The sequence below is a fragment of the Melanotaenia boesemani genome, chromosome 20 (assembly GCF_017639745.1).
Source record: "Melanotaenia boesemani isolate fMelBoe1 chromosome 20, fMelBoe1.pri, whole genome shotgun sequence".
In the NCBI taxonomy this organism is placed as follows: Eukaryota; Metazoa; Chordata; class Actinopteri; order Atheriniformes; family Melanotaeniidae; genus Melanotaenia; species Melanotaenia boesemani.
In genome coordinates, this window is record NC_055701.1 from 25,632,310 (window position 1) to 25,657,013 (window position 24,704).

General features: G+C 37.3%; 2 protein-coding genes across 3 annotated transcripts; both read left to right on the forward strand.

Moving 5' to 3' along the window:
• Positions 1–4,289: 4,289 nt before the first annotated feature.
• Positions 4,290–13,608, forward strand: mavs (mitochondrial antiviral signaling protein). The gene is made up of 5 exons (XM_041971604.1): positions 4,290–4,370; positions 6,368–6,490; positions 7,169–7,349; positions 8,243–8,940; positions 11,218–13,608. Exons 2-5 carry the CDS (start codon positions 6,368–6,370, stop codon positions 11,908–11,910), a joined length of 1,695 nt encoding a protein of 564 aa, XP_041827538.1. The 5' UTR covers positions 4,290–4,370; the 3' UTR covers positions 11,911–13,608.
• A 597-nt stretch (positions 13,609–14,205) lies between these two features.
• Positions 14,206–20,919, forward strand: pank2 (pantothenate kinase 2). 2 transcript variants are annotated; one of them, XM_041971605.1, is made up of 7 exons: positions 14,206–14,602; positions 15,084–15,436; positions 15,796–16,049; positions 17,525–17,701; positions 17,996–18,119; positions 19,038–19,163; positions 19,259–20,919. In XM_041971605.1, the coding sequence occupies exons 1-7, from the start codon at positions 14,389–14,391 to the stop codon at positions 19,307–19,309; spliced, it is 1,299 nt and encodes a 432-aa protein (XP_041827539.1). In that variant the 5' UTR covers positions 14,206–14,388; the 3' UTR covers positions 19,310–20,919. The 2 variants fall into 2 exon arrangements, with proteins under 2 accessions (XP_041827539.1, XP_041827540.1); XM_041971606.1 differs by having other exon boundaries at positions 17,525–17,668.
• Positions 20,920–24,704: the final 3,785 nt, after the last annotated feature.

The window sequence follows — 24,704 nt, forward strand, 5'->3', positions numbered from 1 at the left end:
CCTCAGTTATAGGTACCTTTATAGCTAGTTTTTTATCTGTTATGGTGCACTGTCACTATTGTTCTCTAAGCCAGTGGTTCTCAAACTTAGAGAGGGTTGGGACCCCCATAATATAAGGGGGTTGCCAGATAATTGTAAAGAATATATAGCTTACATTTATCAAATAAAACTAGGATTTTTTACAAGAGCTGTCAAATTTAAACCATCAAAGAAGAGATAAATCTTTGAAATTAGCTAATTAATTTTTAGCACATTAATGCACGAACACCAATGTTAGTACATATGTCACATTAAAATTCTGAATTTGACATTATCTCCATGAGAGGCTGATTTTGGGCATGTAGGTGCCTTGTCACAGCAGTGAATCAACAAAAACCAGTTTATTCTCCTTATTTATGAAGATTCTGACAGTTTTCCAGTCTTACATTTAGATGATGACCCATTTCATTCATCACACATTTAATCACTTAAGTCGCTGCATGGGGGGGGGGGGGGGGTCATGGACACCAATATATGTTATCTGGCTCAAAAAGTTTGAAAACCACTGCTCTAAGCTAGTAGAGGTTTAAAACAGAAAGCCTCTAAAAGCAGGACCACAGCTCCAAATGAATGCTCAACCCATCTTTAAATGCTGAAGACGTAAATAGACAACTGTCTGCAAGGTCAACATATTAGCTTCAAAGTTTATTAAATGTTGTGTTCACAGCTTATTTTCACTTATTTCAGTTATTACTGGTTTTTGTTTGTTTGTTTGTTTGTTTGTTTGTTTGTTTGTTTTTCGAAAAGTATAACCTGCAAGGTCATGCTGAGAAAATTACATTTGTAACTGCAGACTTGTCGAAGGTGCTGTGAGAGCCACGCAGGACAAAATGAAACTCTTTCACAGCCTGAGCTGTTTTTCCCAAGAGGAGGAAAAGTGATCTTCACTTGTGAAATTGGTGAGGTGCCTCTTTAAAATCACACACTCTGTGATCGAGCTTTGTATGTGAGCAAGAGTGGTGTGGTGCTGATCAACCCTCAAACTTTGCCTCATAAATCTATGAAAAATTATTTTACCTCTGGAAATGAAAATGTTAAGCAGAACCATGTTGTTAACAGATATATTAGCTATTGTTGGTATATTGTTGTTTATATATTTTAGCTAATTTTTCGCAGCAGTTCACTCAGTTTATTGTGTTCATGTTGTTAAAACTCAGCTGGTTGACTAAGCATGGCATGCAGAGACAGATTTCACCTTAATGCAGTGCATTCCTAATTTTATTCAAAAGAAAATCTTCATCAAAACATGTGTGATGCTCTGTCAGCAGGTACGTGGCGCCACCTTGTGGCTTAAAAGACGTATAGCTGTTCCTGCTCTGACTTCTATGTTCATCATTAGGTCTATATTTAGGTGGAAACACATTCATCGACTGAATCTGGCCAATTTCTTGCTTTTACTTTTGTTTAACCCTCATAAACTATGATTTACCCACAAACCAGGAAAATCTTCAACAATCTAGCTTTAAAAATTTCTACAGTTTTAACCCTCTGATGCATGAATTATTACAGAACAGTACCACATTTTTTTAATAAAATATTTTACTTCTACAGACATGCACATTGATGTTTTTCTGTTTTGTTCTGTTCTGATCTGTGAACATGTTTATAAAATAATATCTTGTCATATTAAAATAATATAAATTTTATATAAAACACCTGGATCATTTTCTTGTCCTGTTTATCACTGAGGCAAACTTGGTAATTACAACGTATGAATATATACTATATCAAATGTATTTATTCTTTATACGTGGCAGAGTTTTGGTGACTCACTAATGTCCAATGACGTTGCTAATGTAGAACCCACACCCATGCATACATTTAAAAACAGCCTTTAAATATGTGTCCTCTGTAGTGGACACTATGCATCAAAGGGTTAATGACGCATCATTCAACCCTGTTGTAATTTATCTGACTCTTGATGTGAACCATTTTTTCACTGTTTTCCCTAATTTGTTTAACCTTTATCTTACCAATAGAGGTCCTCCGGTTTTCTCTTCAATCACCAGCTTGTCATTTCTTCACACATCCAGTCATCTCTCCTGCATCCACTTACCTGATTACCTCAGAGTTATTTAGACCTCCAGCTTTCCGCCACCTTTTGCTTTCTAAGTGACACTGTATTCTAACTTTTGCTTTAGTGTTCCTGCAAGTAAAGTTTGTTTTCACCTTTTCTGCCAGCCTGCCCACATTTACCCATGTTTTTAACTTGAAACATAACACACAAAGTTACTTAACACCACAGTTAAAGGCCTCAGCTACTCCTATAGCTAATTAAACAGGCTAAGATGCATCCTGAAGGCTTTGCTCATTATAATAATCACAAGTTAAAGTGTATGTATTTTTTATTACAAGGAGTATTTTTAGGTCTCTTCAGAGTGAACAGAATAGCTTCTACCCGTGCACAGTCTCAACCAAAGCACAACAGAGTGCTGGATTAAGGTGTCATTCAGAAGTATTTATTTGATTCTCTGTCCAGATTTAAAGCACACGAGTAGGAAAAAAAGAGGATGAAGGTATAGTATAGATTAAGGATGAGTGCTCCCACATATAAATGCATGAATATATTGCACACAGATTAGATGTACTTATATTTAGATGACTGCATGAAATCTGATGTGCATTAAAAACAGATTCCTCAATATAAAAACTGTAAGCACTCAAAGAGTGTAGACCTCTGCCATTTATTTATTTATTTATTTATTTATTTATTTATTTATTTATTTATTTGTGCCAATGATTGTGGGCATTATTTTTTAGTTAGAAGCACTAATTATCCCTGTATAACCAATAATTACACTCCCCATAGTAAAGAATCATTTTTTAAAAATCCTGGAGCAAGGCAGTGATCCAGATTACCCCCCAACATCTAATCCGTTGTTCCTTATTCCATTTCTGAGATTTCCTGAAAATTTCATCGAAATCCATTCATAACTTTTTGAGTCATGTTGCTAACAAACAGACAACAATACAATATAAATACATGACCTCCACCTTGGCAGAGTTAGCAAATACATTCAAATCAGCAGTGGAGAACAAACTGAGGCAATTATAATAATAAAGATTACACAATCATGATAAGTATTTAAAATGCTACTGCACAGAAATCAACATAGCATCTTTGACAGGCAATAATATTCAAGTTTTTAGTCTTTGAGCATACTTTGTAAATAGCCATTAGATAGTCTTGTTTCAGTTAAATGTTGAATATTGGCATTTTTTTCTCAAATTGGGCTGTAACTAAACAAAGGCTCAATTTATTCCTTATTTTTTTATTTATTTCTCTACTGAAATTCTACTCCACTGCTCCTACTATTCTAAAGTGTATTTAATGTTAACTAAGCCTTGATTAGATACATCTGGGGTATTTTGTAATAACCCATAATATGGCTACCTTTCATAGACAGGCAGGCAGGCATAGATAGATAGATAGATAGATAGATAGATAGATAGATAGATAGATAGATAGATAGATAGATAGATAGATAGATAGATAGATAGATAGATAGATAGATAGATAGATAGATAGATAGATAGATAGATAGATAGATAGATAGATAGATAGATAGATAGATAGATAGATAGATAGATAGATAGATAGGTCAGCGCTTGTTTGCATGTATTAACTTACCACAGTTATCCAAGTAACGGCAAAGCGATCAAAGGAACCATAAGTGAGTTAATGAGCCATTCGCAGTTTCACTGTACCGGCCATGTGTACTTAGGCTGACATGGCTTAATCTTTGAGACAAGCATAGCTACTTGCAGGTAGACACCCCCCTCCCTCCAACACACCTCTGCATACCCCGACCTCTCTAAAGTCCTAAATTTCATTTGTAAAAAAAAAATAATAAATAAATAAAATAAAATAAAATAAAATAAAATAAAAATGGTGGACCTAGATGAATTAAATGGATGAAGGTCACGTGTTTTCTGTTTTGTGCATACATTCCCCTTCTACTCTTTACCCTTGCCTCTCTCCGGTTTTTGTCCGTGCGACGGATTAGCATCAGGGGATTAGAGACAGATGTAAAGCAGAAGTCAGGATCCAATCCAGTTCTTCCGTGATCCCGTCACAGCAGAGATAAATTCACGGTTGGGGTCAAGATCAAGCAAATACCGCCTTTCCCTTCAGTCTGATCTCTTTCCCATTGGCCCACTTTTTGATTGACGTTGCTTCTGTCTAATCACAGTAGAGAACGAGGACTGGTGGCGAGGGGCGGGGACAGCTGCGCAGATGTGAGTGAAGACGGTAGTGCAAGAGGTTCCAGTGAGAGCAGGAACGGCCCTTCGGAAGCTGAGACGAGTTGCAGGTCCCATAAAAACTAAAGGTGAGCGCTACATTATCTGTTATTGCTATTCAGCCCTTTTCATCAAGAGTTTAATGATGCCAAATTAGTATTTAATTAATTATTTAAGTTGTATTTCCTGCTATAAACTAGGTGTTTTCATTTGCTTACATTCAACTTTAAATGCTAGTTCTGTTTAGCTAACAGTCAACACATTTCTCCAGTTTACGAACAGATTTTCTTTTTATTGCAACCCTATTTAAACACATTCAGACTTCTTAGTTTGTTGTATCCCCAAAATGACGTGTTAATAAATGTTTTTATAATTTAAAAACTATTGTCGTCTGCTTGTAGACCTCTTTTTTGTTCTATCCAGTCCGTCCGCAGTTTACCCCCCCAAAAAAGATTTCTGTTCACGGTATATATTACAATAATATTTTAGTGCTTTATAATTTTACAACCATTGGAGAGTCTCTCATCTGTTTAGTCAGCTCTTTTACTCCTCGATTGGCTTGATAAGTTATTTCCTCATGTATGACTGGAACAAGGCTGGAAGTTGTAGTTGACAAAGTGTAATCAAGCATATCTGTAGTGCATGAAATCTGATCCGGAGTCCTGAGCAGTCAAGGAGACTGGCAAGAAATACGACAGTCATGACCTGCTGTTGTAGAGGTCATTCATTTGGCTCAGCCACACACAGTTTGCCCTTGTGCCAAGGTGCATTTTTCTATAAAAATTTTTTCAGCTTCTGACAACACCTCCTTTGTCTTGTTAATCTGCAATCTTGCATCACTTTTCACTTAAATGTTGGCTCGGAAATTTTCAAAGTAACTCTTTAGGCCTGAATGCTAAGAACTATATCCACTTGTCAGTCCTTGAATGTGTGTCAGGTAAATCATGGGCCCCTGTGGGCTAATGATAGAATTAGGGAGACTTTGCTCTTTGGTTGCTGCCTTTCAGATTTACCACGTTTTGACACACTGATAGACTGTCCTTGCCACTGCTTCATTTAGTGAAAAAGCCCCCTTGACTGACCTGACAACAGATTACTTAGTCTTGGTGTTTAGGTACAAACAAACAGAGGAGCTTAAGCTGTATTCAATACAAAAAAGTGTTCCCAAGCTCTCTGTCTGACCCTGAAGTATGTAAGTGTATGTGGAATGAGACTGTTAAGACTTTCCAGCTGCATATTTTAAGCTCAGATATTAAACTGTAGTCTGAAAGTGATTAATGAGTGACTAGTTGGGGCCTGTTCATGTTCTTCTTACTCCTGACAACTGCAACCTTGAAAAGTGGTAGTGTTTTTCTTCTTTGATTTAAAAAAAAGAGCAGCAAGAAGAAATGAAACCCTTTGTGCCAGTGCAGAGAGTTTATTTTCCTTCCTGCTGGTCTTCTTTCACTTTCGGTTTTATTAGAAAGAAATCCCCTCATTGAAAATTAGCTCATTCTTCATTTTTCAATTTCATTTTCGCAAAAGGGAGTTAACCCTCTGGTGCATGAATTATTACAAAACAGTACGACAGTTTTTTTAAACAAAATATTTTACTTCTATAGACATTCACATTGATGTTTTTTCTGTTTTTTAATCATATTTTAACTTTTACTATTTGATCTATGAAATATTTATAAAATAATATCTTGTAATATTAAAATAATATAAATTTTATATAAAAACACCTGGATCATTTTCTTGTCCTGTTTATCACTGAGGCAAACTTGGTAATTACAACGTATGTATAAATACTATAACAAATGTATTTTTTCTTTATACGTGGCAGAGTTTTGGTGTCTCACTAATGTCCAATGAAGTTGCTAATGTACGATCCACACCCACGCATACATTTAAAAACAGCCTTTAAATATGTGTCCTCTGTAGTGGACACTATGCATCAAAGGGTTAAAGATTCAGTAAAGGTTTAAATTCTCCACAAAGGTCTGCTGTGCCAACTTAGGTCTCTTCTAAATTGTTTGCACAGTTGTGAATAAGTGTAGAAACCTGACATAATTCTTTCACTTTTGTCCTCTCTCTGACTTTCCAGATGTCATTTGCCAGGGAAAAGCTTTACAATGGATATTTGCGGCAGAACATGTCAACCATTGTTTCCACGGTGAAAGTGAGAGAAATTATAGTCCATCTGCCTTGCCTGACGACTCACGACAGGGTATGTGTCATAAGATGTAAAAGACTAAGAAATGGGATTTTTTTTTCTTTTATAATGCAGTAATAGTAAAAAGAATTGATACTGATTTTTACAACTTTATTTTATGAGCATCAATGCCTTCTGCTCATATAGAGTAAATCTATTTACACCTTATTTGTGCCACCCTAAAACTAAGCTCCTGTTTTTTTAAGTGTTGTATTATATTATTATTGTATCTTATAGATGCAATATATGTAAAGGTACCATCTTTCACTGCTTTCAGTGATATATAACTACCAAAGTACAATCAACAGTGATGGTTTGTCCCTTAATGGCTTCTGTAGTAATACAGTGTTGTGACTGGGAGAGTGAACTATTTTGTTTTTTGGATATAAATCCCATGTTCTAAAATAATGACCATTCATGCACCCCGTTTTGACCAAAGCTGTTCCAGAGCTAGCATATTGGGCATTGTTCTCAAATACATTTAAAACCTGAAACAACATACATGTTTAAGCTCAGTTTCAGCAAAGCAGAATAGACACTATGCTGGCTCTGATAACGTAACCATAGCATAGGTAGGTTATTAACAGCTGAACCGGTGTCGGTATGTTCTACTACTAAAAAACAGCTGCAGCTGAAGAGAAATCTGGTGACTACTTATAAAAATGTTTACTTTTTTGTTTTTAATGTAACTAGGAAAACATAGAGGCAAAACGCGATTCTTCTGGGAATTACGATGGCATGGCGCTTCTCCTGGATTGCCTAAGGAGGAGAGAAAATTGGCCGGAGCAGTTCATCGAGGCGCTTGAGGCATGCGAGCACACAACTATTGCGGCTGAGATCAGAGCAGAATACAATGCTCTGAAAGGCGTCAACAGTAAGTCACCAAAGAACTTTATCATCATCACTTTATTTATAAATCGCTTTAACACCAGCTGAACAAAGTGCTGAACAACAAAGATACCTAAAAAAAAAGCATCACAATAACATAAAACAGTTAAAACTAATAAAATATAAAAGTCAAAATCAAATCCAGACAATAAAGGTCAAACAAGGTCAAGTCTCAGGTTGTCTTTCCTGTTCAGTGTACAGCTTAATTCATTATTTCCTTTTGCCAATGAAGTAGTCCGTCAGAGTTAAGTGTAAACATATTTTACATAACTATAAAATATACATGACTTGAAATTGGAGCGCTGTGTCACAGTAATGTGCAATCATGTGGGAAGAAAATGCACAATACTGTTTATAGAAATGCTACTTGATAGTTTCACTCTATTTTTGTCTGAGACCTGATTTCAGAGTCATAATGTGAATATATGTTAATCCCCAATCACAGTTGCATGAATGGCTGTAAGACAAGTGAGTGACTGCTGTAATTTTATACATACAGTTAAATAAAGCTGGTGCTTCCTTGTTGTTCAAACCAACTGCTTTGCACAGGCTGCTGAGAGAGACGTGGTAGAACGGTGAACATAAAAAGCTCAGTAGCTGAGCAAGAAGCTCCACATTTCAGCATGTACTGCATGTCTTCTTTTGGCTTTCGATTGCACTCATGATTACTCTTTCATTTTACCACCTTTGTTTATTATCTTCTGCTGTTTCATCGTGTTGTGTTGCATTACTGTGATGACAATGATACTCTGATATTCACACAAGCTATTGCAAGGAACTACTCTAGTCATGTTTTGTCTGAACTGTAATCTGATTTCTGCTGTAGTCATATGCACTCATAACAAATGTTAAATATCACCACTCTTTGCTTTGTCCTAGATTCTAGCCCTGGCTCTCCTCCAACAACTGTCACCAGGGCACATGTGCATCCAGCACCAGCTGCTAGTCATCCGCCCATTCCAGAGAGTGGTGCTGCAAAGAGTCAAGCTGCTGTAGCTCTGCCATCTGAAGCCCCTCCAGCTCCTTCAGAGCCAGCTGCACAAGCACCACCCTCTCCAAAAACCCCTCCGAGTGCAGCAGGCCAAGTTTCTGAGGCTGTTTCCCCACCTAAGCTGGTCCCAGAGCCTCCACAGTCAGCTGACCGTGAGGTTCCACCTCTTCCATCAACACCTCCTCCTTCTCCTGAGACCCCACACGCTCAGGTAGCCGGCGTCCCGCTGCAGCAGCAAGAGTTTAATTTTCACCAGAAGCCCGAAGCAAACATCCAAGATGTTTCAGTTGACACTAGTCTGATTCCAGATGAGGCAAACTCAGGAAACAAAGATGTTGCCACCCTTCAACAGCAGCATCCAGTCACACTCTGTGGAACAGACACTCTATCCTCTGCAGTTTCTCTCCAAGCAGCAGTTATAAATGACGGGCCACCACTGAGTCCCACTCACATAAACTCAACCGACGAATCTTCTTTCCCCACAATGACTCCAGAGAAGCATCCAGTCCAGGACACCGCTCCTCCGGTCAAAATTTCTAATGCTGTTCTGCAGCCTGAGGAAACCTCTGAACCTCCAGCTGCAAAGGTAAATAAATATCACAACACACTCATAAATCATAGTTATTAAAAGCAGACACAGATAATCCCCTTTGCTGCTCGTCTCTGCTGTTAACTTTCTTTATTTAGATATTTAGACTTTCATTTAGATCCATGATTTTTAACACCTACATTTAATTACAGTTATTTAAAAACAAAATACAGTAAAAAAAAATAGGCAAAAGAGAAAAAGACTAAAATGAAATAGAACTAAATATTAACTAAATTAATAACAATAAATAAACTAAAATATTTAAAAAAAGACAAATAATCATAAAGATAAATAAATTATTTAATTTGATAAATATAAATTAAATCAAATTAAAGAAGCTAAGAAGCAGTTTGTACCAAATTTGTGACAAGACAAGAATATTAAAACTATACTCCAAGTCAGCGACATATTTGTGAATATTTTGCAATAGTTCTGTTTTAAATTTGGTCATCTAGAATCATTATTACCTACTAAATAGTTTGTGTGTTTTGTGAACACAAGCGCTGCAGGTGTGATTCATGCTGGTGAATATTTGGCTTCTTTGGATGCTGGGAATGATATTTAGTTTTACTTTAAATCTGACTTTGTTTAAAAATTAGCCCAAAACGTGGACAGATCTCCAAATTCTTATGAATCGCTAAGTGTATCCAGAGTTGACTGATGCCTTACTTTTATCTCAACATTTTTAAGAGATATCGTTTTGTTAATAAGGGGGAAATTGTGAAGCATACAGCAGCAAAATTCAGTCCCTCTTTGAATTTGTGATCTGGCTATAAATGCAAATTCAGCCAATACTCATTAATTCTGCATGTTCTTGCAATTTTGTCCAAACTTTGATGCATGCCATCATGCATTACCATGACAACATCAATAATATTCAGATCTGCTTCAAATTCTGAAATAATTTAAATAGTAGGGCTGGGCAATATATCGAGATTTTCAAATATATCGAGACTTTATGAGACGCAATATAGAAGGAGGGAATATCGTTTATATCGAGATAGCTTGTTTTGAGATAAAAGCATCTTTTCTTTTGCATTTTGTACAGCTGTATTTGTGTTATGGTCATTGAAAAGTATTTTTAATTTATTTTATTTTAGAAACATTTCATTTAATATAAAGGTACTGTAATATCAGTCAGCTGTTTCAATGCACATGTGCTGCTGGTCCTTAATAAAAGTATATTTGGCACTAAAGGCTGTAAATTAGAGCTGTCTTTTTGGTTACTTGACAAAAATAATATATATCGAGATATATATCGTTTATCGTGATTCAGGTAAAAATATATCGAGATATAAGATTTGGTTCATATCACCCAGCCCTACTAAATAGTTCAGTTTTCTTTCTTTCCTTATTTTGTGCTTTCTAATAAACAATATGTTGCAAGAGCACTCTGCTGAATGGTAAAAAACAACTTTCCCAGTATGCTTATTTCAATAAACAATGTAGAAATATTAGAATTTGTTTGATGTGAATGTCAAGTCTATTTATAAAGCACATTTAAAACAGCCCTAAGTACAGTACATAGGCAATACACGGTGCATTCACAAAAAATGTTGAATATAAAATATGTAATAAAAATCATTTAAGCTATTAAAAATTATAACACAAGAGCTGCCACAAAATAATTATTTTAAAAGAAGTTTCAGATGCTTCTTGTCACAACTACCATAAACAGAACAATTTATTAGACTGTAGTAGATTGCATTTATACTTTTTATTGTTATAAAACATTTAATTTAAACAAAGAAAGTTTGACTTTTTATGTTTTTTTACCAATCTGTTTTGTATCCTTGAGCCATAGAAAACATGTTGAATGGATACCCCTCTCAAAATATATTTATAAAGCAGATTTTTAACATCTTAAATTCTGCATTTGGCTTGAATCTTGTCTCAGCAATAGCTGGCATATTACTGCATGTATTGTGTTTAAAAACAGAGGAGGTGTAAACCTTTAGCAGACACATGCTAGGGGAAACCTTAGAGGAGGTGCCCATTAAAACCATAAAAGCTGTGCTACTTTGGCCTATTCCTCCACATCCCATACAGTTATATGTAAACATTATTCCCTTAATATGCACATCTCAATTAATATGAAAATAATTGTAAAAAACTGAATAAATGTTCTCCTTCATGAGTAGTTTTCATCACATTAGAGCTTCAGGTTTCATATAGCTAGCTTTTGGTGGCTCCTGTCAGTGGTGATATTGGACATTCACACATAGAATGTGAGGGATTTTTATTTTCTAATTACTTTTATCATTTTACCTGCAGATTGTTGAAGGCATCCCAGAAACAGAACCTGCCGCTACAACCTCCCCGGAGCCTCCTGCAGATGAGATAACCACCTCTCTGGACGATGTATGCCTAAGCAAGCCGGGCCAACTCATTAGCGTCCTACCACAAAATCCTGCCAGTCCAGCTGCCCAGACATCCAGCCAGTCACTGGAGCCCTACTCTGGCAACAGCGAGCGACTGGAAATAAGCGAGGCTGCAGGAGGCGCAGGGATCTCCACTCACACTCCTATTTACTCTGCTGCAAATTCAGTTAGCACCCTCTCGTGCCAGGAGAACAGCGTTGCTCCTAATCACAACGAACCTGAGGAGAACCACTACGAGTCGCCAAACGAGAGCATGGTGCTGGAGGTTGTGGGGCACATTTCCGAGGCACCATCGATCCTTAACCTGGATGGCCAAACTACAACACCACAAGTTCAGTTGATCAATGGAGAAACAGCCAAAGAAGCCATCTCTGCACCACCAGCATCCATTAACAATACGAGTGATGTTCTGTCAAGTTTAAATAGCTCTTGCAGTCAGAGCTGCAACGTCCCTGAACCTGCACCGGCTGGTGTTTCTCCGAAGTCACTGCAGAAGTCCACCTGGTCAACTAATACAAAGTTCATTCTGACTGCTGCAGGAGTGGGTGCCTGTGCCCTCCTGATGGCATGGAGGTTGAAGAAGTAAAGGGACTTGATACCGTTTAATGAAAGAGAAGATTAGGCTTTAAGGATTGTGACTGAGGATCTAAAGGGTATGGTGCCTTATTGAACTCACTTTTCTAAGATGTTACGAAGCAACAGTTTAATTATATCTGAAGTGATAATAGCTGGCTTTCCAGACCTTTGATCATGTCATTAATCTCTAAAAAAATCTCTTAAGTAATCTTTTTCTGTTGATTGAATTTGACTTAAGAACAAAAGTTAAATCAAACCTTTTGATTCATTTCAGGGCACTGCATGAAAGTGGGTTGAGATATCAGGTTTTTACACAATTTCTTCAAATGTCCTGTTTTTAATAGCACACAGGGGCTGTATGATGTATGCTGTATTCTCACAATTCAGGATAAGACTGTTGCCCAGTTAGATAAATGTACAAAGTACCTGAATTTTCTTAGATATGAACCTTGTAATGAATACAAAACAGTTTATCACATTTTAAATTTCCTTTTCCTGTTGATATTGGGAAATGTGGTTATAAATGATGACTAGCACTCTCTATATTTATTTGTACATAGTCTCTCTCTCTCTATCTATCTATCTTATCTATCTATCTATCTATATACATATATATATATATATATATATATATATATATATATATATATATTACTCTGAGTATCTAATTGCATATTTTAAGAGACTGTGAGGTGTTAAATATATCCCAAAGCATTCAAAATATTTAAGATAATTAGTACTAGATTAATTGATTTGGCCAGTGTTTGGCAAACCAAGCAAAGCACCTTCCCCAGTTTGTTTCTAAACTAGAAAGCACCTTATGAGTAGTGGTATTTGTTTGATCTGTGATGTCATTTGGTGATTTTAACCCAATTTTTTTTCTAGTTATAAATAGGACATGAAAACGTCTAAAATGTCACTGTACTGTTAAATGTAATAATCTAATATAAAATGAGTAAATTGGATTCTTGCATAATTTGGCAGCTCTCTAATGAGCTCTCCTTGATAACCACTCTTCTCACAAGTCACTTGGCTTTCTGGTGAATTGGTGCAAATTTTTGATTTGACAGTTTTATTTACAGGTAGATTTTCCTCTTGGACTGTGTCATGATGTATGAGGATATGGGATTTTATTATAAATAGCATTGTAGATACCAAAAGGGCTCTGAAAGAATTCATTCAGAAAGGTTTCAACAGCGTGAATGAGCTGAGATGTTGATTATAAAATGTATTGTGTTTATGTTTCTTATAAAAGTTCAATAAGGAGAGATCACTTGACAGAATGGCGAATGATTTTATAAGATTTTTGTTTGGCAATTATAATCTGATGAATTATCTTGTTGAGCAGTGGCACAAGTAAAGGAAAAGGGTAGGCTGCAACCCTGAGTGATCAGAGCCGCAGAGACCTCTAATGAGGCATTAGGAGGAGATTTTGTGGAGACAGACTGTTTGAAAGGTTTAAAGAACCTGGACCAGAGTTGTGATGACAGAATCAATGAGGTGAGTTTGACAGTGTGAGAAAACAAAGGGACAAAGCGTGGTTGAATGAAAATCCACAACACCTGGAATAAGAGCAAACTTGAGGGAACAGATCCTCCTTACTGAGCTTATGCTGAAAGTTTATTTATATTTTTTGATTAAGTTTCAGCAAACATTTAACTATGCACTGCAACATTCACATCAATAAAAATGAGATCATTAACAGTCATATTTATTCTTATTTATGCTGAACAACTGCAATAAGCATATTATCAATCTGGTATAAAAATATATCTTTGTTTGGTTTATACTGGGGCTGAAAGGTGTAATGTGGCATGTAAAAATACGAGTATTCGTGTAGTGAATACAGTGAATGATGGCTGAATTTGGTTTGCATCCTTCAAATGGCTCAATTTTAGCATCCTGCAACAAATGTTATGGATTACTATGACACTGGAAAGGAAATGGAATCATGATGGGGAAAAGGGGTTTTTCTATGGCAAATTTACCAGAAAAACGGCCTATGATGGCAAAATCAGAAAATACATTATGAGTTAAATGTAAAAAATAAAATATGGAGAAATTGGTAAGACAGAACAAAAATTTGAGTAGAACATAGACAACAAATCTAAAACTAACTTTAATTTATTTATTTAACATAACCTGGTTTCTTTTAACTTTGTTGTTCTTACAACTACATTGTGTTTTATTGAAAATAAAAAAAAATTTAAATGGTTAAAACTCAAAATGACAGGCATCCTTTGCTGTCTGAGCTCGTCTTCTAATTGGCTCTGGCTTCCGTCAATCAAGTCTTAGCCCCGCCTACGTCGGTCTTGACAGCGAACATGAAAAGGACGTGTAGCTCAGCCATTTGAAACGACTCAGTATTACAACTAGCCAATGAGCCGATTTGTTAACCTCCATTCTGTATTTTCCTCATACATCACTGGCGGTTAATGGTTTTATTTATCATAACGTACATCATATATGTTGTTAATTAGTCATTTCAATGGCGTTTAACGGCCACCAACGCGACGATGATACTGTCGACGAAGACGAAACGCCCACGAAGCAGCCGCGGTCCAACAAGGAGATGCCCGGTTACTTCAGAAACGACCCTCAAAATGAGGCTGGCGCGTCCGCAGGGAGAGCCACATCCGAGCGCCGGACATCCAACTCGACGGCGAGGCATCGGAAGGACTCGGTTAAGAAGACGAGGCCGCGTAGGTGTTAACTCTGCTAGCGTGGGCTTGGTGTATTTACTGGGAAAGGGGGGCTGCTGCATGTATACAAAATTTAAAGGCGTTCCCCCACAAAAGATAACTGATGCTAAAACAGCTTTGGAAAGAAAATGCCGTTAATGGGTGGCATGTTTTCCAAGAATCAGTTAAGGTAGCCGGACGTTGCAATGGTATGATAGTAAAATGATAATCAATTCGGCATTGGCATTCAGTGTAATATCGATGAGCCGTAGTTGTAGTAAATAGCCGGAATCTATTTTGCAACAAGATGGCGTTCGCGGTACACACAGTACTTCTCCAAGGAATGAAGCTGCTTACCATTATGTGGGCCAACATATAGGCTTTGACTGCTCACAAAGCATTAACATAGACATGTATTTATTACCATTCTGCATCATGCATTTTTAAAATATTATACAAATGGCAGTGTATAGCTCTGCATCTGTCGTTTCATACATTGCAGCATTTCCTTGGTTTGGGATGGACATTGGAGGTACCCTGGTGAAGCTTGTGTACTTTGAGCCCAAAGACATCACAGCAGAGGAAGAGCAGGAAGAGGTGGAGAACCTGAAGAGCATCCGCCGCTATCTGACCTCCAACACGGCTTATGGTAAAACTGGCATCAGGGATGTGCATCTGGAGCTGAAAGACCTGACATTGTGTGGCAGGACAGGCAACTTGCACTTCATCCGCTTCCCCACTCATGACCTCCCAGCTTTCCTGCAGATGGGCCGCAACAAGCACTTCTCCAGCCTACACACCACCCTCTGCGCCACTGGAGGGGGGGCGTACAAGTTTGAGTCTGATTTTCGTATGGTGGGTCTGCTGTTGTACTATTTCTATGCTTCTTTTTACAGGATGTGAGGCTGAAACTGCTGGAGACTGATACAGCTGCAGTTATTACAGGTTTACTGCATGCAGCACAGAAAACGACTCATGAAAAAAGGAGTAAAAGCAGTGTTTGCTCATTTAAGTCAGAAAGAATACAGGCATGATATAACACGTCTATTGAATTGTAATCAAAGTTCCTGTTTTCAGACTTCCCTCCCTCCCCATGTTCCCTCCTACCTCAGTTTCCTGCTTCTGTGTTCTGACCACTTCCCCATAGTCTTATGTTTTTATTTTTTGCTTCTTGTTTTTCTCTCTCAAAACAAAATATTTTTTTTTTAAAAAAGATGGCTGACCTGCAACTCCACAAGCTGGATGAGCTGGACTGTTTGATTCGGGGCGTGCTGTACATTGACTCGGTGATGTCCAGTGGCCCCTCAGAGTGCTACTACTTTGAAAACCCCACAGATCCGGATCACTGCGTCCAGAGGCCCTATACACTGGAGAATCCTTATCCTCTGCTGCTGGTCAACATTGGCTCTGGTGTCAGTATCCTGGCCGTCTACTCGGAGAACAACTACAAACGAGTCACTGGGACCAGGTAAAAATAATAAGCTCAAGTTCACCATGGATACTATACTGTTATTGGAAAGTAACTCAGTAACGTTTGTCCATGCGTAGAGCCCTAAATATCGATTAATTTTGTACCTATGTTGAAAGTAGTACAAGCCATAAAAATTATTTAAAATAAATACAGCAATAATTACTTGATTTATATGCCAATTAATGGAAAATCCATCATTTTTAATTACATACTTTGTTAGTTTGAAAATCTTAATTTTTTACCATTTAAAACAAGACAATGCAAACTGACAGGCATGTAGGGCAGTCTATAAAATGAGGAAAATAATCTGTTGATTAATCTGTATTAAAGATAATTGTACACGTGGCAAGCTGTTGGTGTGAGTCTAAATAAAGAATTGCATTTTATGCTAGAGCTTGTGCTCACAGACCACAACTTGTGATAATGTGGCGCTCTGAGAAAAAAATTAATTTATTTTTTCCACTGAACATCAGAAATCCAACCTACATGGTAATGCTGCCTGTTATAGATGCATCCTGTCTCATTTTAATCATAAAAAAGTCTGGCTCTGGTCTGTTAATGACACTGTAATGCCAAAAGTATTAGGACACCCCTCAAAGTCAATGAATTCAGGTCCATAAAGACCTGGACTGACCTGAGTCCTGACTTTAACCTGATTTAATGCTTTGTGTAGCGACTGTGAGCCTTCTCGCCAAACAGTGTGTGACCTCACAAATGTGTTTCCCAAAGAATGATAAAAAACTGAACACACTCCTCAAACTCGAAGAAAGCTTTTCCAGCAGAGAGGAAGCCAGTCTAGCTGATTAGTAGTTTGAACGTCTGCAGTCATTTGATGCAGGACGAATACTTGCTCTGCTTTTCCTCCTTGCAGACTAAACTTTGATGTGAGTAGTGTTAGTAAATTTACTCAGTTTTACTGTCCAGTATAAAGGTGGTTGTGCATTTTGACCTCTAAGGTCTTTTTATACATTTTTCCATCTTTTTTCTTGTTTTTCCACATTGTTCATCTTGTTTCTTTTACTCTATAAAATAAATATTAAGGTACTTTCAAATGTGCGCTTTTTCCATAAATTGGGCTGAAATCATTGTGATGCCTGAATCAGCACCGTGATGTTTGCATTTTAAAATTTGACTGCTTGTTTAAATGGACATACACACTAACAGTCTGTCTTAATGTGACAGTGGTTTTCTTGTTAGAGGAATGCAAGAGTTTGCATTATTAAGAAAATTTAATTGGAGCACCTTCCATCCAGACTTTTCCACTCATTAGTTTTCCTTAAAACGTCTGCAGTCTTTAACCATTTTTTTCTGCTGTCTTGTGTGTTTTCTGGTGAGTTTGAATGGGAATGACTCTTCCTTGGTATCATAATGGCCCTCCTGTTGACTGTGTGTAAATAAGACAACTCCACTGTGCTTGAATGAAGAGACTGTTCAGCGTTGTATAACTTGTCAGTCTGTGTGTGTGTTGACAGCCTCGGTGGCGGGACCTTCCTCGGCCTGTGCTGCCTGCTGACTGGCTGCTCTACTTTCGAGGAAGCCCTACAAATGGCTTCTCAAGGGGAGAGCACCCGCGTGGACAAGCTGGTTCGGGACATCTATGGAGGAGACTATGAGAGGTTTGGGCTGCCAGGCTGGGCTGTGGCCTCAAGGTGCGGTTTACAGCTGCTTCTTTTGTTCTTAATGTTGAGATGGATTCCAGCCTTAACGGAGCTTCAGGGAAGCAGAGTTAAATTTACTTCTCCTATAACCCCAGGGTGCAAACAAGACTTATTATTCCATTAATGTAGACTCTCCATTGTAAAAAGCTCAGACTGAAGCTTAAAGGTTTACTCTGGAACTATTCTGTCATTTTTAAGATTAGCAGTACAATTTTCATAACCCAGATGCACCTACGATTGACGTACATAAGACCCCCTGAAGTTAAACTACTTCTGATTTGGTAGTTTTGGCAACATGATGTCAAAGGAAAAGAGGGAGTCGGTGTCTAAGGAGGACCTGGCCAGGGCGACACTGGTCACCATCACCAATAACATCGGCTCCATCACCAGAATGTGTGCTCTCAATGAGGTTTGTAAAAGCCGTTTTCTCATTTAAAACTTGGGTTTGCATGAAAAGGAAGGATGGCACAAGAAGAATAATGAGTAATGAAGAGCTGGTTTTTGTTGGGTAAACCAAATCTGTAGACCAGAGATTAGCAATTGCTGACCACTTGGGCCACTATCCTTCAGGTTTTAGACATTTTCCTGCTGCAACACACCTGACTCAAATGAATGGGTCATTAAGAGTCTAACACAGGATTTGACAACAAACTTAATTTGAATCAGCTTTGTTGGAGCAGGGAAACATCTAAAACCTGTATGATGTTGCCCCAAAGGGTCTAGAGTTGGTGATCCCTGCTTAAGACCCTCTGTGTTTGGTCTAGAAAACATATGTTATAGTATCCTGCTGCCACTTGGGGGCACTCTCAGAAATAAGCTCTGCTGTGGAAAAGACAGAAGTTTAAGTGGACAACATCCTTTCTTGTGCTGGAGTAAATAATTAATACCTCTGTGAATCTATAACATGACCCCACTGCATATAACAGAATTTGTGCCACAGCTGATAGAAGTTGAGGGACACACTAATGGGGTTTTCATTTGATCGCTGTTTATAACCCAAGTTTTTAGCTTGAAAATGCTCTAAATCTTCAGTTTGCTTGTCTGTTAGAATAATCTGCTCCTCCATGTAGTTTCCTCTTTGCGTTCAGCCTCTTTACGGTGCTGCCTTGTGGCGTCTTGATCAAGCAGCATTGTACAGGGCTATGAAGGCTTAGAGGAGATAAACGTCACACCTGCACGTCTCCTTCAGCCCAGTTTATTTATTTATTTATAAGTCTGTTGCGCTTCATACTAATTAAGGTGTTGACTTTGGAGGAGAAAATCAGTGATTATAATGATAATTCTTGTCATATCTCTGTTATATCCCACTTTCCATTTTTTGGCTCAGAACATTGAGAGAGTGGTGTTTGTTGGGAACTTCCTACGAGTGAACACCCTCTCTATGAAGCTGTTAGCCTACGCCATGGACTACTGGTCCAAGGGCCAGCTCAAAGCTCTTTTTCTTCGGCATGAGGTAAGCAGCGAGTAGCCTCTCCTCATAGGCCACAGTACAGATTTTCTCTTTGATGTGTTCAGTTATTTCTAACGTCTTCTTTGTGTTGTTTGCAGGGTTACTTTGGTGCAGTCGGAGCCCTGCTAGAACTTCTGCATCCATCATAATCCATCCTAACGACAGCCGAAGAAGTGTCTGTCAGTCTGCTGCAAAGATCAAAAGCACTTTAGACTGTTAGGAATAAATTCTATGGTGGCATGTTACTGGTAAATCTCGGTAAAGCAGTCCTGGGGGTTCTCGGTAACCTGGTTAAGATGGTGAAAGTGAACTCAGTTCTTTTACACATCTGCTTTTGCGGTCAGTGAATGGAGTCCATTTCCTGCCTTGAAATCGTGTGTGGCAGATTTGACAAAAGTATTATTCTGAGGACTTTACAGAAATGAGCCACGTTTGGTCTGAAACATCTGGAAGGAAATTCACCAGGGTTGCCTGAAATACTTTACTTAAAAAGTACTAGTTATCAGGTAGTCTTACTGACTGTCTTTACCCCTCAGTGGGTATCAGGTTCTGGGCCAAATATTTTATTTTTTTTAAGTACTTTGAACTGTTACTTTAACCCAGCAAAGGTACTCAGTGAATGAAAGGTGTCTGACTTAAAGTGCTGGTTTTGTCACAGGAATAATCCTAAACCCAAACAGATTTTGTTTTATTTAAAATTTTCATTAAATTATCTTAATTAAGAAGATGAGAAATTTTAAAACTTTGATAAATTACCCCAAATTAAAAACAACTGCCTGTTGACTAATTTATTAATTAACCAGCAGTTTTAGCTCTTTGTCGTTCCAAAATGATTGTAGATGAAGTTCATATGATTCATGTTGTAGTTAACTAGGAGTCATCCAGCTGCTTATTTTGGGGTTTAGAAACGTTTTGTCCCAACAGAGCTCCTGTCCACGTGGTTGTTTAAAACACTGTATTATTTACAGCTTTGTACTACTTGGAGTAATTCATTGTCATTATCTTCATCAGGGGTTGATAACACTTATTTTAGCTGTTAAGAACAACACATTTCATTCATATTTCAACGGAAACGCGAACTGTTACTACAGAATATATATCCTTTAATTTTTTTTATTCTATGAAAGGTAAATATTCTGCTGTCTAAATGCTTTTCCCCATTGGAATCTCAATGCTTGTAAACTTGGTTTCTTTATCAGGACGTCTGCACAGTCTGCTTGACTGAAGTGCCCTGAAGCCAGTGCATCATCATACAAAAGAAGTCGGCAAGAAATTAGACATTTCTAGGTCTGCAGAGACAGTTTAGGTCTAAATAGCGGCGCTATAGTGCTGAATTTCCTCAGATCTTCAGAAGAAACTGCTTTTTTTCTGAAGGAGGTGTAAAATGTGTGACCCAAGCCAGTTCAGCCTGTTCATGGACTCTGACGCAGGTGTTCTTCCTGTTACATGCAATGCTGATCCGTCCCGCTCTAACGTCATCTCTGTTCAGTAAACAGTCCAACCATGATTACAGGGACCATAATAAATCAGAAACTCATTTATAGGCAGTTTCAGTGGCTAGAGAAACGTCATCCTTTAACACACAGTTAGTTCTTTAAGTGCCTGTTATGTTTTGTGTGTCCAGTCTGATTTTAACAAGTCAAACTTGCGTTTTCCACCATTAACTTGTACACAGCATAGGAACATTTCTCTTTCTTTTTCTAACTGAGCACTGTAAAACTTCTCATTGAATTCCTCTATTAAATATAATCCCTACATATTTTTCTTGGTGTTTGTTGCTGTTTTTTCCCCAGAAAACTAGTGAAGAGGCAGTAATACATTTGACAAAGTCATTGCATAAAATATAATAACTTTTCTTTGCATTTGGGCTGCATACCTTAAGTAGAGAAAATAGGTTTTACTTCCACGAATCTTGGCTATAGTTATCAAATCTGTGGTGCCAGACTCTGTGATACATCAATATTGTGACTTCAGACTACAGGGATTTCAGTTTTATTGTCATCACATGAATTTATTACTCTTATCAACTGTGAACCACCCCTAAAATCTGACTAGCCACCTCAAGTACAGACGACTTCTAACAGTAGATGCTTTATTGATCCCAAATTAAATTTGAGGATTTAGTATGTACAGAAACTAAAAAGAAGCATCAGTAAAAATGCAAATGTAGAATCAGGAATAAAATGTACGGAGAAATAACGTGACATAATGTAAAGGAGTAAGTTGACGCCAGAAAGTGAAGTGACTTTCCTTTGGAAACTCCAGATGCTTGAATACAAGTGAACTCAGCACAGATGTTCCCCCTCTGTTGCCAGGTGACGATGGAAAGTGTCTCTTGAGAGTAAGAACGAAAGTAGATAAGCATGAAGGAAAATGTTCGATTTGAGTGCATGATGTTAAATGATATGGAATATGAACATGTGCTTATAGCTCTATAAAACATGACTGGTGGTGGAGTTAAGATCAGGAAGATAAAGTTTTTAGAAATGCGTGATTGTGAGCCACACCAGCAAACTGAGAAGACACAGCTGTAATCAGCTGCACATCTGGCCGTCAGCTGTCAGCCTACCCCAGCAGCTACTAGATGAGAGGCAGGGTGCTCTTTTTTCTGCTATCTATTAGGTGTCTCAAGTCTTTGCAGTCATTGATGAAAAACATCAGTTGGTATTTGCTTCTACAAATTTAATGAATTTAATTTTTTCCCAGAATCTAGATATTTCTTTTCCCAGGTTTCACGTATCGTTTACACGTGCCACTTTTCCCCCATCTGTGCCCCTGTCAGCCCCCCCAACAAGAATTCTCTAGAGCCGCATCTGCCCTTGTATCTACCAGAAACAGGACCTTAAATGTTAATAACATGTTAATAATATTAAGTGAAAAGCATTAAATTTGAATTTAAACTGAATGTATATATCACACCAAACCAAAAAAGTCATGGCTTTGTATAAAATGTGAATAAAGCAGAAAGCAATTATTTCTAAATATCATATATGCATAAAACGCAACGACCATTAACATATCAGATGTTGAAACTGAGACAGTTTTCCATTTAATGGAAAATATGAGCTCATTTTTAACTTGATGGCAGCAAAACATCTGTAAAAAGTTAAAACGGGCAACAAAAGGATGGAAAGTAGTTGGTACAAATCAAAAACAGCTGGAAAAGAATTTGACAACTAACGGCCCGTTTCCACCACTTAACCCAGCCTGACACCACTTCTCCCAATGTTCCCATCGGGATTTTTTATTCCCAACTTTTCCTGTTGCTTATTTGGCAACAGGTCAGTAACATGACTGGGTATAAAAGGAGCATTTCAGAGAGGCAGGGCCTCTCAAATAAGCTGAGCAGAGCTTCTGTATCCTAAAATTATGTAACAATGTCAGAAAAATGTTTTTCAGTGTGAAAAACGACTATCATGCACAGATGAAGCCATATCTGAGAAGAGAAATCCAGAAACATCAGCATCTCCTTCTTACCAAAGCTTATGGTCTGATGCAAAGTAGAAAACTGTTCTGTGGTCAGATGGAGCTGAATTGAGCTTAATAATAATAATAATAAATTTTTTTTGTGGGTGCCTTTCTTGACACTCAAGGTCACCTTACAGGATAAAACACAAGAATAAAACAAATCAATAAATACACTCATAAATTAAAGGATGCATAAAACAATAATAAAAGCCGTGTGAATTATTACAGTGAGTATGCCAGTTTGAACAGATGTGTTTTGAGTTTGGATTTGAACAGTTGTATTGAATCAGAGTTACATATATAATTAATATGAATTTTTTAAAACTCCATGCATTTGTATGTGCTTAGCTCATTACGCTTCCTGCATGAAAACTAAAACACACAAAGATTGGGTCTGTAAGGGAAATGTGAGCAGATATGTAAAATATGCTATTACACATTCATTTGTTCAAATAAGAATGACTTTTAATGAGAGAAATCGTGAAAACTCACCCTGGGGGCGACTCATTGTAGATGAAATGCCTGGCTCAGTCTACCTTAATATATGGTGGTAAATTGAGCCACCTACAAAAAAATTGTTTACATTATTAAAATGTAAGTTTTTCTAAGCAGGGTAAATCTAAAACATCGTCCCACCCACAACAGCAACCATAGATAAATCAAATTAATTGTTTGTTATTAACCCTCTGGTGCATGAATTATTACAGAACATTATTCTATTTGATCTATGAAAATATTTATAAAATAATATCTCGTCATATTAATATAAATTTTCTATAAAAACACCTGGATCATTTTCTTGTTCTGTTTATCACTGAGGCAAACTTGGTAATTACAATGTGTGTATATATACTATATCAAATGTATTTATTCTTTATATGTGGCAGAGTATTGGTGACTCACTAATGTGATTGCTAATGTATGATCCATACCCACGCATACATTTAAAAACAACCTTTAAATATGTGTCCTCTGTAGTGGACACCATTCTTTAAAGGGTTAATAACATTTTTATATAGAAAAAGGACAGAGTCTGAACAGTCTGCACTGGAGCTGGCCAGTTTGCCAGATGTTTCCTTATAGATGTACAGTCATACTCAAGTTTATTGGCACCCTCTCATTAAAGAAAAGGCAAAGTTTACAACAGTCACTCAAATAATTAGAAACAGAAAAAAGTAAGAATAAATTCAGATTTGTTGAATCATAATTTAGTGAAAAGAGACACTGCTTTTGAACTGTGGTTGAAAAGAATAATTTAAAAAAATAAAACTGTCCCAGACAATGTGGAGCTCTTTGCTGATGAGCAGTGGGCCAGAATACCTGCCTAGAAGTGCAGAAGTCTGATGGAGTTACAGAAAACACCTGATTGCTTTGTTTTACTCAAAGGTTTGTTCAATAAAATATTGCATGTGCATCATTGTGCTAAGTGATCATACAAATGTCCATTTTGTTTGGGGATTTAACATAAATTAACAACTAAAGATAAGTTTAAGTATTTGTTTGTTTTGCTTTTGTTCATGTTTTATTTCTCACTAAAATGCCATGTTCAAAGTTGTCCATAATATTCTTCAGTAATGAATAACAATCCCTTCTGCTTTTTGCACGTCTTTACCTGAATTTTAAACCTCTTTGGCAACTGTATCCTTGTCTTTGAGGTTGGAAAGTGTTCATGTGATGTGAATAAAGAAAATATAGAATCCTGGAAATGTCTCTTTTTGTATAATGGGGAGGGGGAAATGGGACATTTTTGGTCAGATACATAAATGAAAGCAGATGTTTAATTTTGACCATGTTAGTCTGACTACACATGTAAACCTGAGTTTCTTTTGCAAGCTGTGATCTGAGGAGCTAAATTTATAAGCAGATGAATGTTTTGTTTTGTCATGTGGATTCATGTGATCACAGCTGTTAAAATCTACAGTTGAATGAAAGCCTCATTCTAGCTGATGGAAGATGAATAAGAAGTCCCAGACCGAATTTCTGCTAAATACTGACGCTTCATGTTTCACACCATCTAATGGAGAAAGTTCACATAGTGACACCTGCTGGCCATTTTCTGTAACTACACCTGCTGCC

What these genes read in the sequence shown, in the direction of transcription:
- mavs (XM_041971604.1), top strand. Translation starts at nt 6,368, where the DNA reads ATGTCATTTGCCAGGGAAAAGCTTTACAATGGATATTTGCGGCAGAAC. An exon ending in GCCTGACGACTCACGACAGG is followed by an intron (nt 6,491 to 7,168) that starts GTATGTGTCATA and finishes TAATGTAACTAG; the next exon opens with GAAAACATAGAGGCAAAACG. An exon ending in TGCTCTGAAAGGCGTCAACA is followed by an intron (nt 7,350 to 8,242) that starts GTAAGTCACCAA and finishes GCTTTGTCCTAG; the next exon opens with ATTCTAGCCCTGGCTCTCCT.
- pank2 (XM_041971605.1), top strand. Translation starts at nt 14,389, where the DNA reads ATGGCGTTTAACGGCCACCAACGCGACGATGATACTGTCGACGAAGAC. An exon ending in TTGAGTCTGATTTTCGTATG is followed by an intron (nt 15,437 to 15,795) that starts GTGGGTCTGCTG and finishes TTTTTAAAAAAG; the next exon opens with ATGGCTGACCTGCAACTCCA. An exon ending in AAACGAGTCACTGGGACCAG is followed by an intron (nt 16,050 to 17,524) that starts GTAAAAATAATA and finishes GTGTGTTGACAG; the next exon opens with CCTCGGTGGCGGGACCTTCC.